The sequence below is a fragment of the Rhamphochromis longiceps genome, linkage group LG3 (assembly GCF_057381845.1).
Source record: "Rhamphochromis longiceps isolate RC_006_pf linkage group LG3, R_longiceps_female_GT1.1, whole genome shotgun sequence".
Classification (NCBI taxonomy): domain Eukaryota; kingdom Metazoa; phylum Chordata; class Actinopteri; order Cichliformes; family Cichlidae; genus Rhamphochromis; species Rhamphochromis longiceps.
In genome coordinates, this window is record NC_140559.1 from 54617661 (window position 1) to 54632032 (window position 14372).

Below are 14372 nucleotides of genomic sequence, written 5' to 3' on the forward strand. Positions count from 1 at the left end.
AATGAGTCGTCTTATAACGCATGACACCCTGCTCCCCTCTACATAAGCTGCCTTTAAAGATATTGTTACTGGTATCAGCAGTACTGGGCCTGTATTTACTTGTTATTGGATCGGCATCAAATTTGCAGCATTGCACAGCACTACTGTCACACACAGGGAGACATGCACTCCCCACAACAAACCTGCTAAGTTAGACTGAGTCACACGCAGGTGCCGTGGGGCTGTTGTTAATTTGTTGACTCAAGCGCTGGAAACAGGCAAACTCTTGGGGAGTTCATTCTTAATTTGATTAGTGATCTGCTGTCTGCTCTTGCTGCTGCTCCTTCACTCCTTTCTTCTATCTGTATATTATAAGCTGATGCTAATTGCTCCTTTAAAGCACACTACCCTGCCCTGAACCTTGACTCACATGTGAGTTTACAGCAGTCGGTTGGCCTGATTGAGTTACTGCAATTTGGTGCGTGTTGTAAACCAAGGAAATTGAGCACTCAAGTAGTGGCAGCTGTTGTATTTTAAAGCTGGAAGAAACTGGCAGCATTGAGGCCATGAAATGTGACAACAGGCACCAAATGGACAAGTTCTGATTTAAAACTTATCTCAGTTCTGAGGTGAAAAATCGATGCAACTACAGGTGGAAATTAATAGAACTGCGTGACATAAGTAGTGAATTTTATACATTAACTAAATTAAATAAAACCATCCGCGGGGGGGGGGGGGTATTTTCTGGTTTAGGACTCAGATTGCCTGAGGGTAGAAGCTCCTCCTGAGTCCCTCTGTTTTTCCCCGGATGGTGCAGAAGCTTCTGCCTGATTGCAGAGGCTGGAACAGTTTGTTGCTGGGATGGGAGAGGCCATCGATATCTGAACTGCTCTGGACCAGCATCTCCTGGTGTAAATGTCCTGTAGGGAAGGGACAGCAGCCCCGAAGCAGCGTTCTACCACACGGATCACTCTCTGAAGAGCTTTTGGGGCCTTAACACAGCTGTTCCTATGCCAGGATGTTATGTTCTGTGTGAGGATGCTCTCCATTATTAAGTTATGCACAATTCTGTAAGGCAAGCTTTATCTTTCAGACCTCACATTTGACTCTAGAATTCAAAAGAGTGTCATTGACCTAAAGGTACCCAGGTCCTGAGGTCGTAAAACCAACCGAAACCATCATTCCTCCACCGCCGTGCTTGACAGTTGGCATGAAGTGTATGTGCGCTGATAGGCTTTGTTTGGGTTTCACCAAACATGGTGCTGTTCATTATAGCCAATTAACTCACACCTGCTACTTACACTCTTACTTAAGGTGTACTTAATTCACAGGACTTCCTATGATGTTAATTTGGGTTTTTTTTAACATGACAGTACATGTGCACAGATCATACGCCGGATCATATTTTGTAACCCGTGGTTAGGTTTAGGCAATAAAACCTAAGCAAAATATGTCCTTTCTGCTGAAATCACTCTAACCTGGAAAAACAAGTGAATTTCATGTCCAAGAAAACAAACCAGTGGACTGAATTTTGCAAGCTACTATGAGCCAGCGTTGCCTGCAGTTATCAAACAGGAGGCGAAAGAAATTTGCTTTACGGCTCAATTTTATGCCACTACTCCTTTACAAAGTATGAAGTGAGCTCAGCGGGATGAAGTATAAGACAAATACCACCCTATGCCGAGCTAAGAGTGGCTGTGCATGGAAGTGCAGCATAAAAATGAGCCATCATAAATTGGTTTTATTATGCTGTGTCTGTATATGTTTGTGTAAGTGTGAGTAGACTGACTTTTTACAGTCCTGTGACATCAGTAAAGGCTCCGGTGGGAAAAGACAACCCTAAAATAGAGGTCCCCTGTGAGTCCTCAATCCAGCCGTTTATTAGATGAATGTCTGTTTTTAGGGTTGAGAGTACAGGTTAAAGGCAGGGATGGCCCTTACTTGTAAATTACACCGCGTGTATTTACTTTAGTTAAACAGAAACATGTGGAAGCAAGCACTTGAGTCAAAACAGTGTTAAAAAAAATGTGAAACTTGACTTTCGCTGTGGCCTTTTGGTGTATCTGTGTGTGTGAGAGACTGTGTCTAGTATTAGCTGGTACTAGCTGGCAGCCGCGTAGCTCAATAGTGGAATTAGGGTGATATTGGATAGACTGTAACACATTACACCACTTCACTGTCATGGATGGCTGAGTGCTTATGGCAAACATCACTTACAGCACACTCTCAAACATGTGCTCTGTAAAACGCGCACGCAAAGCCTGAAACATGATAACATCCATTTAACACACACACACACACAGACATGCCTTTTGTGATATTTGGAGCTTGGAAGTAAACGACAAACGAGGAGGATGTTTAAGGAGTTTTTTTTTTCCTGAGGAGATTTAGAAAAGGAAAGTGCCTACTGCACATTAAGCGTGTTCTTTCTTTTATGCAAGCTGCATAAAGCTCTTTTATATCATTTTAGATAACTTCCCGCTCATACAAGCTCTGGCTAAAGCATATTTCTCTCCTTTTATCAGCTTTTTTTATCGCTCGATCCTCTTTACAAGCATTTTTCTGTCTCCTTTTGCTAAGTACAGCCCTTTTTTTTTCTCCGCAGCCTCTCTACCTTTCGTTAATCTTCCCATTTTGCCAACTCTCATTCACAGTCATCACGCACGCACTCTTTTTGTCTTTCCTCTCGCTGTCAGTCCGATCCTCTTTAAGCACTTATGTACTTATATATTTTGCATTGCCGACATGAACTAGTATAGTGCACTCTATCGTCAATCAATCCTGACCTTCGGAGTGCGTAATATAATTTTTGTGATGTTTTTATGTGTTTTTAATGCTTTCTTGCAGTTACTGCTGCCTGGGGAAGAATAATGTTGATTGAATTGTAATGTTTGAAATTGAATCTCCTCACTGTTTGTCTCTTCATCCTCTTTTTCAGCTTTCCAATGTCTCTTGAGACTGCTATCTCCTTTCCGTCTGCTTTCTCCTTTCTTTTTTCACTGTCTTCATTTTTTCTTCTATAGGGATGTGTTCTACAGATAACTGGGTGCTGATTCACTAAGCTCCAAGTCCAACAAAGGAATATTTTAACTTTTCGTGCACGTCGTTACTAGCTGAGAGAAATGCACCGTGCAGGTACCTGGCAATGACTTTCACAAGTCAAGTGGCAAACGCAGGTGGAGCATTATTATTATTATTATTATCCACATTTAAGAAACAAATTGGAGCATCTTACAAAACCCAGGATTACTTTATATGTTTTAGTTACAGGTTTGTTTGTTTTTTTTGAGTGAACCCTTGTATTTATTGAGATATAACAAATTTTGGGGAGGCCTGACAGGGCAGAAGACCCTAATTCCTCACGTTAGCATCTTCTTTTCTGTGACTCTTCAATTACATTTTGGCTGCTTTGTCAAGCTCACGTCTGTGTCTGAAATCCTGTACTCTCACACTTGCTATTTGGAGTGCATAAGTGCATGCAAACTCATAGCAATGCAAAGCTTGTATGGTAGTAATGCGCAATACCACTGATTGCCTTTCTGATCTGATACCAAGTAAAATTCAGGATGGTATCAAAGATATTGATCCAATACTAATACTTGTTTAGAGGTCAGACTTATTGTTTAATTATCATAAAAGAAATAAAAAAGCTGAAAAGTCAGTGCCTATATTTTGAGATATTTAATTAACACTCACTCAAAACTAATATGACTAAATATAAATAATAAGCTGAGAAACATTTTATAGATACATGTTATTATCTATCTATTTATCTTATTTATGGAATATTTTTGAGCTGTATTTTTATTTTTTACAGCCTACAATGTTTTTATTTTTACTGCAAGTACTCTACAATCTTACCTGTCTAAATCTAGGCCAACTGATGTGAGGGACACATAGGCTTACCTCAAACACCTATTTATTGTAGAATGTATTTATTTCATTATTATTTCATAACCATGTTTTATTATTGCTAATTTCAACTAATGAGATTCTGTAGTTTTTTTTTTGTTTGTTTTTTTTGCCTGTCCCGTTTGGCTCTTTTGCCATCAGAATTATTGTTTAAAGGTAAAGAAAGATGCCCAACGGATTTACTTTACCAAATGGACCATCCCAGCCTTGCTGTAATGGTCTATTTGATTTACCTTTTATTGTTTATTGTATTTTTTATTTTCACTTGCTAAATACGGGACAGACTGAGGAAAAGAAAGGGGAGAAAGAAAGAAGGGAAGAAAAACAGTGGAGAAGAGGGACGGGGATAAAGGGCAAAAAACAAAAACCAACAAAATAAGCAGACAAAAAATACATATATCAATGACCTGGATCACCTGTTGAGAAAGAAAAAAGAAAACAAGCAGAAGAAAAAGAGAGCAATAGAATAAACAACATCACGATGATCTATGTGAATATAACAGTAAATACTAAATATTAAACATTATTGTGCAGCACGTAAGATCGACAGTGCACACTGTGCTTTGAGGTAGGAGCCAAAAAGGGTGTAGTTTGTGTGTGTGAGCACCCGTGTGTACACCTGTGAGCATGAGCGCGCTTGTTTTTAAAAGGTTCCTTCATGTAATGATCTGCTAGAAGGTGTGAGGAGCCACAGCTCCGTCCTCCAGGGCATGAAGCAGGTATGGAGGAGATTCTGTAGTTTTAAGGATGCAGGGAATTCCTGTTTAAACATCGACACAAAAACCTAAGCCTAGACATAAGTCGCTTTCCAAAATTCAGCAACAGCTCTACATTTTCTTTCTCTGTCCCTGGATCGTGCCTGCCTGCAGCACCAAAGGACTTGGTGAGACACCTGTCCCTCTTTTCCTCATGAAATCATCATCACATTCAGTGTTACGATTTACTTTTAGTTGTGTTTGACAAGTTTTGTGGCCTTGCAACATGTGTCACAAGCTGTTTGTGTTTGTGTCATTTTATAAATGGCTCCACACATGACTTTGCTTACGATCAGCCATTACCTTCATGGCAGGTTGAAAAAGTTGTTCCTACTAATCATTTAGACGGTCCCAGTAATACACTGTGATCCTGTTAATGATAAACTACAAATTTACCCTAAATTACTTACCACTGATGGGAGGGGTAGCAGAAGAAGGATACATTTCCAGTTCAGATCATCAGCTAGTGATGCCCATGCTCACTAGCTGACAGGAGGAATTGTGGGTAAAAATCACACATTGCAGGCTTATGTGTTACATTTTAATCTCCCCCCGGAAGGATTTAATGGTCAAAAGTACAAATGATTCAAAATGCAGTAGATAGCAGGACAGTCACAGTCAAATGTATCTCATAATGTAACTATATTCAATTTAAGGCAACACTATCCTGTCAAAATTCATGCACTACACAAATTCATAGTATACAATGTGTTCAGATGTAATATACTCCTAGTGTTCCTTTATCTGTAGGGATTGGATCAGATAAACTTCAGAACAAAGATGGCGCCAGTGTTCACAGCCAGCCGTCTGTCCCTTCCAGTGTTATTGTTTGCTTTTGTTTTACTCGCTTCAAAAGATGCTAACTCTCTGTGTGGTTACGATCGCCAAACGCTTTTAGATTTAAGATTACCTTGCTTGAGACGTAAATCTTACTGGAACCACGGAAATCAGAAATTGCTCCCTCCACCGTTTCTGCCCGGCGTTCCTGTCCCAGCCTGCCTCTGCTTTGCCTCGAAGCTACCCCACCGGCGCCGGGGAAGACGAAGCCGGGAATGATCAATACTTTGAGACGGCCAGATTTGACTACGTCAAACACTGGACCTCCCCGACCATGATCTACCTCTGTTTGGTTCCTATCGCTGGGATTACTACAATAAACCCATGCTGGAGTAAACTTCCAGAACCTACGGACGCTTCAACGGGCTCCTATTTCCACTACTAAGCCTTCGACTTCATTGAGAATTAGCCTTGCTAATGTCTGCTCGTTAGCTAATAAAACCTTTATTTTAAAGGACTTTTTTACTTACCGCGATTTGGATCTCATGCTCCTAACGGAAACTTGGCGAAGACCAGGTGAGCTCAGTTGTTTTACTGAACTCCTACCTTCTGTGACTGTGATTATTTAAATCTGCCGAGGATTGGCAAACGCGGGGGCGGTTGTCCTCAGGAAGAAACTAGCATATAAACAACTTTCAACAGACTTTTACTCAAGCTTCGAAATCCCACGCCCAACACTTGTTGGAGTAATATACAGACCTCCAAAATATAACAAAGATTTTATTCGAGATTTTTCTACTTTTTTAGCAGGAATCATCCCGAGTTATGATCAAATTTTAATAGTAGGTGATTTTAATATCCATGTATGCTGCCCCCACAACAAGCTGGCTAAAGACTTTTTAAATTTGATTTAAAATTGATTTGTATTGGATCCAACACATGTACAGGGCCACGCGTTGGAGCTCGTGTTGTCTTTTGGATTACCAGTTGTTAATTTGGAAATAAGTGATGCAATCTTTTCTGACCACTGTCCATTAGTGTTTAATATACTTTTATCTCATTGCCATCTTAAACCTACATCCTCAACACGACGTTATCGTGTTTTTAAACACAGTTTCCCACTGCCTTTGAAAGACTGTCGAATCCTTCCCTTGGTGATGGTCTTGAGCAGATGGATTTGAATTTTAATAATAAATGCAAGACTATTCTTGATGTGTTCGCCCCATTTAAATCAGAGCGATCGACAGCTTACTCAGATCCGTGGATAAACGACTCAACTCGATCAGCTAGGCGACAGTGCAGGAAGACTGAACGAAAATGGAATAAAGACAAATTACAAGTCTCTTTCCTACTGCTGAGAGAGAGCCTATCTAGATATCAAGTCATTGTAAAAAGCTGAAAAATCTACGTTTCTTGCAAGCATTATTGAGAACAACTCTTAATAACCCCCAAACTCTTTTCTCAGTTATTGATTCGGTCTTGAATACCTCCCCCGCTTTCCATATAGATAGCTCCATTGAAACTTGCGATAGGTTCTTGCAGTTTTTTATTAATACGATAGAAAGGCTTCGATCTACATCTACCCTATCTCTGTATAATGTTTCATTAACATTTACCCTCTCAGCTGCTTTTGATCAGTTTGAGGCTGTATGTCTTAACCAGGTGGAAGACCTTTGCAATAGCATAAAGACATCACCCTGCCCTTCAGATGGAGTCCCAACCCATTTTCTAAAAAAGATTATTAAGGTAGTCGGTCCCGACATTTTAACTATTTTTAATAGTAGTCTCAGCTCTGGAGTAGTACCAACTGGATACAAGCACGCTGTAGTGCAGCCAGTGCTTAAAAAACCGAACCTTGATTCTTCCGCTCTTGCTCATTTTAGACCTGTTTCCAAGCTACAGTTTCTGTCAAAAATTTTAGAAAGGATTGTATTTGAGCAGCTACAAACCTTTCTAAATAGTCATAATATTTTTGAGAAGTTCCAGTCGGGCTTCAAAACCCACCACAGCACAGAAACTGCCCTCCTAAAAATACCTAATGATATTTTATTAATCACTGATTCAGGAGACCCAGCTGTGCTCCTGCTCCTAGACTTAACTGCAGCCTTTGATACTGTTGACCACAGCATTCTGATCTCCCGTTTGGACCAATGTGGTATCAAAGGTATCCCCTTGGAATGGTTTAGGTCGTACCTCTCCGAGAGGACTTTTTCTGTGAGCCTTGATGATTTTATTTCTTCCCCAGCTCCCTTTACTTGTGGTGTCCTGCAGGGTTCCATATTAGGCCCAATTCTTTTTTCAATCTACATGTTGCCCCTAGGCCTAATCTTTAGGAAGCAGAACATCTGCTTTCACTCATATGCCGACAACACCCAGATTTATCTTCAGTTTAATAGAAACACCTCCACGCCCATGGAATTGCTAGTCAAATGTCTTGACGAAGTTAAAACCTGGATGGCCTCAAATTTTCTTACCTTCAACGGGGATAAAACTGAGGTAATTATTTTTGGACCGAGCTGTAATTTCAATGCCCCAGATTTGAACTTATGCAACCTAACATGTGCTGTTAAAACGCATGTAAAAAACCTGGGGGGGTTTCTTGGATAGCAAACTTACATTCGAGAAACACATTAATTCAGTTGTCTAGCGGTCCTTTTTTTAAATTAAGGCTCCTATCCAAAGTGAGATCTTTTTTATTTTTTAGAAATTTGGAATGAGCAATTCATGCGTTTGTTTTATCTCGTTTGTTTGCGTTTGTTTTATCCAGCTTGGCCTGGCTCCAACTTGTACAGAATGCTGCATCTCGCCTTTTGACTCGTGTGAAGAAACACCAACATATTACTCTGGTGCTTGCTTCCCTTCATTGGCTTCCAGTGCGTTTTAGAATTAAATTCAAAATCTTACTTTTGACTTATAAATTGCTAATTGGCCAGGCACCGGACTATTTGTCTGACCTATTGCAGCTTTATACGCCCTCTAGAGCCCTTCGATCAAGCTATCACCTGCTCCTTACCTTACATAAGTCTAGGGCTACGTCCACACGTACAAGGGTATTTTTGAAAACGCAGATTTTCCGTGTTCGTTTTAAAAAATAATCCCGTCCACACGTAAATGCAGAAATGAAGGAAAACGCTGCTAGGAACATGCCAAAGCAACAGGTGGCGATATATTCCTAACCGTGTAGAAATGTTGGCCAATCAGAAGTATAGAAGCCTTTGTGGGAAATAGTAAACAAAGCTGGGGCATAGAAGCAGAACCGAGTCGTATGTGTGGAGGGACAGTAACTGTGTGTGTATATGTAAGCATTTAAACACTGCAGTGAGTACAATTAACAGTAACAGTATTGTAGAAATTCATTTCACCGAAACAATAACGTGGCGCACAGTGTGACGTCAAAAAAGGCGCACACCTTTGACGCTGTGTTTTCTTTGTTTTTCTTGTCCACACGTAAATGCAAAAACTGAGTTTTCAAAAATATCCACCCTGGCCGGAGTTTTTAAAAATCTCCGTTTTCAGTGACCGAAAACGCCGTTTACGTGTAGAAAAATCTGCGTTTTCAAAAATACCTGGGTACGTGTGGACGTAGCCTAGGATGGTTCATAGAGGAGATGCGGTTGTGGCACCGAAAATGTGGAATGATCTACCTCTCCACATTAGAAAGGCCCCAACTGTTACTCTTTTTAAATCGCATCTTAAAACATATTTTTTTACTCTGGCTTTCGAAACTGTATGAGAGTTACCAATTCTTTTATCCTAATTTTCTTTTCATTTTCTTACCTGTCGTTGTTGTCAATGTCATTGTTTAACTGTTACTCTGTACAGCACTTTGGTCAGCTCCCTGTTGTTAATAAACGTGCTGTACAGTGGTATAACAGGTGTGATGGGTTACAAAGTAAAGTATTACTGTAATTTTTACCTTCTTCAGTAACACAGTACAGTCACTAGTGATGTGTGATACCACTTATTTCCTTTCCGATCCGATACCAAGTAATATTCAGGGTGGTATCGACGATGCTGATCCGATACGATACTTTGTACCAAAACTTATTTTATTTATTGTATCTCAAATTACAGCGTCATAATGATTACAGGACATCAGATTACTTGTTCTTATCACTTAATAATGCAGAGTTCATCATATAGAAATAAAAAACCTGAAGTTGTGCGCTATCTGAACACTTTGCCTGCCTGCAGCCCTAAAGGACTCCGTGAGAGACGTCTGTCTCGCCTTAGCAGCACCTGTCCCTGTCCTTCTCTTCAGTTCGCCTCAACATACGCTCCTGTGATATGATTGATCCTGTTTCCGGGCCGGCCAATAATAACGGTGACATTTAACGTATTTTATCCGATAAATAAACACTGTAAAATGTGTTTATCACCCCCACCCCCCCAAAAGCCCTTTTGACTGTCTCCCTAATTCTGAGGTCTCAAGGTTGGCAAGTATGGCCACAACACCCAGTGTTGCCACAGTTACTTTGAAAAAGTAATATATTACGGACTACTGATTACTCCTTCCAAAAGTAACTTAGTTACTTTACTGATTACTTTATTTTTAAAGTAACTAAGTTAGATTACTAGTTACTTTATTAGTTACTTTCAGAAGCTGCCAATAACACTCCCCACTGCCTCAACATAAAAACATCAACCGATTTTGCCAATACTCACTTTATTGGAAGTGTATTTTAACAGTAATGTCAACAATATATCTCCTGACATTTGAAGTTGAACTTAAAACTTTTTTCCTGACAGAAATACTTGTTTGTATGAAAATAAAGACAGTCTTGTTACTTCACTTAACATAAATACTTTTTATAAAAAAACAAACAAACAAACAAAGAGTCTTTCTTGACTTCCCTTAAGATACTTTTTATACCATCCACATGTAAGCACTATTGTCCGCTTTTGTAACTTTGGACTAATCTTATGAAAAAAAAAAAAAAAAGAGACTGCAGGTCCAACTTAAATTGCCTTACTTCCTTGCAGGTAATTGTTTTAAGTTAATCAACTTGAAAACTTTAATAAGTTTATTAAGTGACTTTGATAAACTTAATTCAATTACTTGTAAATAGTTATTTAAATTGGATTCCCCATTCTCTGTTTTTTCAGTATATGTTGTCATCGCATGTTATGGGGGAAACAGTAGAGTGGAGCGAGTAAACCAGTGGTTGTACCTCATTAACAGAAGCTTCTCAAACCTTTTGTCAGAAAGTCGATTTCTTTTAGGCGTGAGCACCAAACCTCCCAGACTAAAAAGTCGCTCCACAGGAGCACTTGATGGGGTTGGAGTGTTATACTTTAAAAAAATTGTCTTTATGCTTGAAAATTTATGCAGAATCTGAAGGTCGTAGCCTGACATCAGGTATTCCATGACTTCTTTTTCTGCAGAATAGGTCTCCTCCTCTGGCTCTGCCTCAAAAGTGAAAAAGTCCATCTCACCTTGGCTGCTAGATGTAGTAGCACTGGGCACACTGGCAGGGTTTTTTGCCAGAGGAGCAGTGGTGCAACACTCTGCTGTCAGAAGCTGTTTTACTCGCTCCCTCCTTCCTGCATCTCTCAGCCATCGGAGTTTGAATTTTGGACAACTGGCAGCTGCAAGAAGGGCATCTTTGTCATCCAGCACACCGGCGAAACGAGTCTGAATAGCCTAAAAAACATAATTGATATTTTTATGCCTACAATTTATTATGTTATTGAATTATTTGCAAACCATGCCTAATATGAGATCAGTATTATGGATTAATTTTGTTTTAGGTTACTTGTAAACATTTTAATTGTTTTAATCTTATTTTTCAATGATAATTAATATTCTGTTCCATGTTTGTGAATTGTATGAAGCAAAAAATCTGACTAATTTCAAGATAGAGCGTACCTGTACAATGGCATCTGGAAGGCCTGCAGTCATCCTGGAGAGGTCATCTTTCACAGCCTGGGTCTTCTGCATCAGAACTTCAAGTGTTGGTAGTAAAGTTCCATATGGACAGTCGCCTTGTAAAATGTCCAGTGCTGCAGTCAGAGGTTTCATGGCCATGCAGTACTCATGCAGGAACTGGTATTCTTGATCTTTGAAGCACTTCAGTCCTAGCTTTGTGCACAGAGTATTCAGCTCACCCATGGGGATTTCTGCAATTCTCTTTACAGCATCAAAAAAGGAATTCCACCTTGTGGATGTTGGTATTAGGAGCTTTCTTTTGCTGATTTCTTCCACTGTTTCTGATGCAAGTGTAGATCTACTCGATTTGGTCCAAAGAGCTGTGCATTTTGCTGTGCTGCTCCTATACACAGCCCTGCTCTCTGCATTGGTTGTTAAATGTTTCTCCACATCACGTGTGCAAATTATGTTGATGGTGTGCGAAGCACACCTGCGGTGCGGGGGAAGAGACAGCTGACCATCACTTTCATTCTCAGCCGAGAGGATTTCTGACAGATCAGAAAAAGTGACATCATCGTCTTTGGGGCTGGACTCTTCCTCCTCCGTCTCATCATCGGACTCCGTGACAGGATGATAAACTTGAAACGCCTTAACAAAGTTGGATCCATTATCAGTAACTGTTGCAACTACTTTGTTGAGTAATCCATAAGAGGAGTGGATGTTTTCGATTTCTGTACCAATGACATCATACGTGTGTCTACCACGAATTCGCCTACATGCTAATGCAACCTTGTGACGCTCTAATGTGGTTCTACTGATCCAGTGGAGCGTTACTCCCATATAGCTTCTGTTGTTAGCAGTCCAAATATCCGCGGTAGTTGAAACAAAGTCAATCTCATTCAGTGTGGCCTTCAAATTTCTCTCCATTTCTGTAAACTCCTTCTCCAAGTAAGAAGTAAAAGTCGTTCGGTGAGGCAGCTCGGCATTAACAGAAGTAGGGATCTTTTTTATTATGGCACGAAACGAGGGCGAGTCAACAGTGTTTATAGGTAGCATTTCTTCTACAATATACTGCGCGACCAACTTCTTCAATTCTTCATCACTTACTGGTTTTGCACCAAAGTCCAACTTTTGTTGTTTGGGGGGTGTAGGACCTTCTGCGGAAGTCACGGCTCTCTGCTTCGGACCACTTGGTGGGACTCTCTCTGTGAGTTTGACTGTGCTGTGCTGCGACTCCAAATGTTTCTTTAAGTTTGACGTAGTGTTTTTGAAGGTAGATAACACTTTTTCGCCAACACAGAGTGTACAACGAACCTTAATATTTAAATCTTTAGTTGACAGAAACTCAAAATAGTGACCATATTTCCAGCTAAAGAACGAACATCTCTCTCCCTCCATTGTTGTTTACACTTTTTTACGTCGCTGGCTGCTTGTGAGCGGGAAACGTGACCTGTCGCTTATGTGACGTTTCACGACACGTATGCGTTTGTCATCCGCTGAGACGAAAAGAAAAAACCAAATCTTTTTGCTTAAAAAAAAATAGTAACGCACAGTGGTTTGGACAAGTAACTTTAATCTGACTACTGTTATGGAAATAGTAACGCGTTAGATTAGTCGTTACTGAAAAAGGGGTCATATTCGGAGTAACGCGTTACTAAGCAACGCGTTACCGGCATCACTGACAACACCTCACTTTTTTGCCACATGTATCGCAAACCGCGTATCAGCTGTTTGTGGAGGTAAAATACTTCCGCACATGACGCCAATTACGCTCAGCCATTGTTGTGAGTGCGCGCTAGCGGCTGCGAGACATTTATACAGCCGTATTTCGCACATGACTATGAAATGCGGAAGAGGAAGTAGTTCCTTTGAATATAGACAATACGAATGTTATAGTTTCTTTCCACTGTGTTCCTGTTAATGATAAACTACAAATTTACTCTAAATTACTAAAATCAATATTTTAATGTGAGAATCGATTCTAGAACCTAAATGATTGGTATCGGAGGAATCGATATTTCAGGATTGATCTGCACTTCACTAACAGTCACTAAATTACTTTAATGTAGTTACTGTCCTAAATTCAGTAATAACGTCACAGTTAAAATTATTCTGTTACTGGTTTTGCAAAGGTCGTTCACTTATCTGCACACCAGGGGGATAGAAAAGGGGTGGGGCATAAATCAAACATATTTTTTTCTATTTCTGTACATTTGTGCTAAAGTGAGCTGATTTCAGTTCAAATGAGTGTTCTACAGCTTTTCAGGAAAGCAGGTATGGATAAGACCTTTAATGTTATTGCACAAAAGGACAGATGCACAATGGTAATGTGGAAATTGCATCCACAGCTAGCTCTTTGCAACAATCTGCACAGACAGCATGCTAACGCAAAGCTAGCTGGGAACCCTGAGTGATGTTAATGATGAGTGTGTGCTGACTCCAGCCCAGCAGCCAAAGGCTGAACTTCAACGTTTTCAATTTTAGTTTATATTGTTAACTGGTAATTATGAGTAAATGAATTTCAGGTCATGTTCAGAGTAATAAGAAAGAAATGTAACAGGCAATGCAAGAAAAGTGAGTAATTACATAACATACCGCATTACTTTTCTTAAAAGTAATGAGTGATGTGTAATACAATACGTGTTTGGAGGAACAACCTCAACAGTGTTTCTGTAGCACTAGCACATCTCTCTTCTTCTTGTATTTTAAATGTACACATCTGCATCTCCTGAAGTCTCCTGGTCTTCTGCAGGTAAATCATGCTCTCTACACAACCGGTCATCACATGGACTTCCAAATTCCTACTGTCTGCTTTACTATATGGAAAGAGTAATTCCCACATTTGCACTGAAAGTCAGCACTGAGAATTTATTAGCGCATCAAACGGCACTGTTATACCAGGAGCAGTGTGTGCCTGATTTGCAGAAGAGGGAGAGTTATGACTCTGAAACATCTGAATGTTAAACTGATCAACTTCTGAATCATATGCAGCGTTAAAACCATGTAGCCCATGAAACATGGTGTGCAAAATGAAGTGGGCTACGCTTATTCATCCAATGAGTCAAAGTCATATTTAATTA

The 14372-nt window shown here is 40.0% G+C and overlaps 1 protein-coding gene across 1 annotated transcript; it reads right to left on the minus strand.

Moving 5' to 3' along the window:
* Positions 1-10039: 10039 nt before the first annotated feature.
* LOC146675307 (uncharacterized) lies at positions 10040-12811 on the minus strand. The gene is made up of 2 exons (XM_085400396.1): positions 11293-12811; positions 10040-11067 (listed from the first exon to the last, which is right to left on the minus strand). Exons 1-2 carry the CDS (start codon positions 12688-12690, stop codon positions 10549-10551), a joined length of 1917 nt encoding a protein of 638 aa, XP_085256522.1. The 5' UTR covers positions 12691-12811; the 3' UTR covers positions 10040-10548.
* Between the last annotated feature and the right edge of the window lie 1561 nt (positions 12812-14372).

Excerpts from the sequence above, each read along its gene's own strand:
- LOC146675307 (XM_085400396.1), bottom strand. The coding sequence starts at position 12,690 with ATGGAGGGAGAGAGATGTTCGTTCTTTAGCTGGAAATATGGTCACTAT. Across the intron at positions 11,068-11,292 it reads TTCCAGATGCCATTGTACAG|GCTATTCAGACTCGTTTCGC; the intron begins GTACGCTCTATC and ends TATGTTTTTTAG.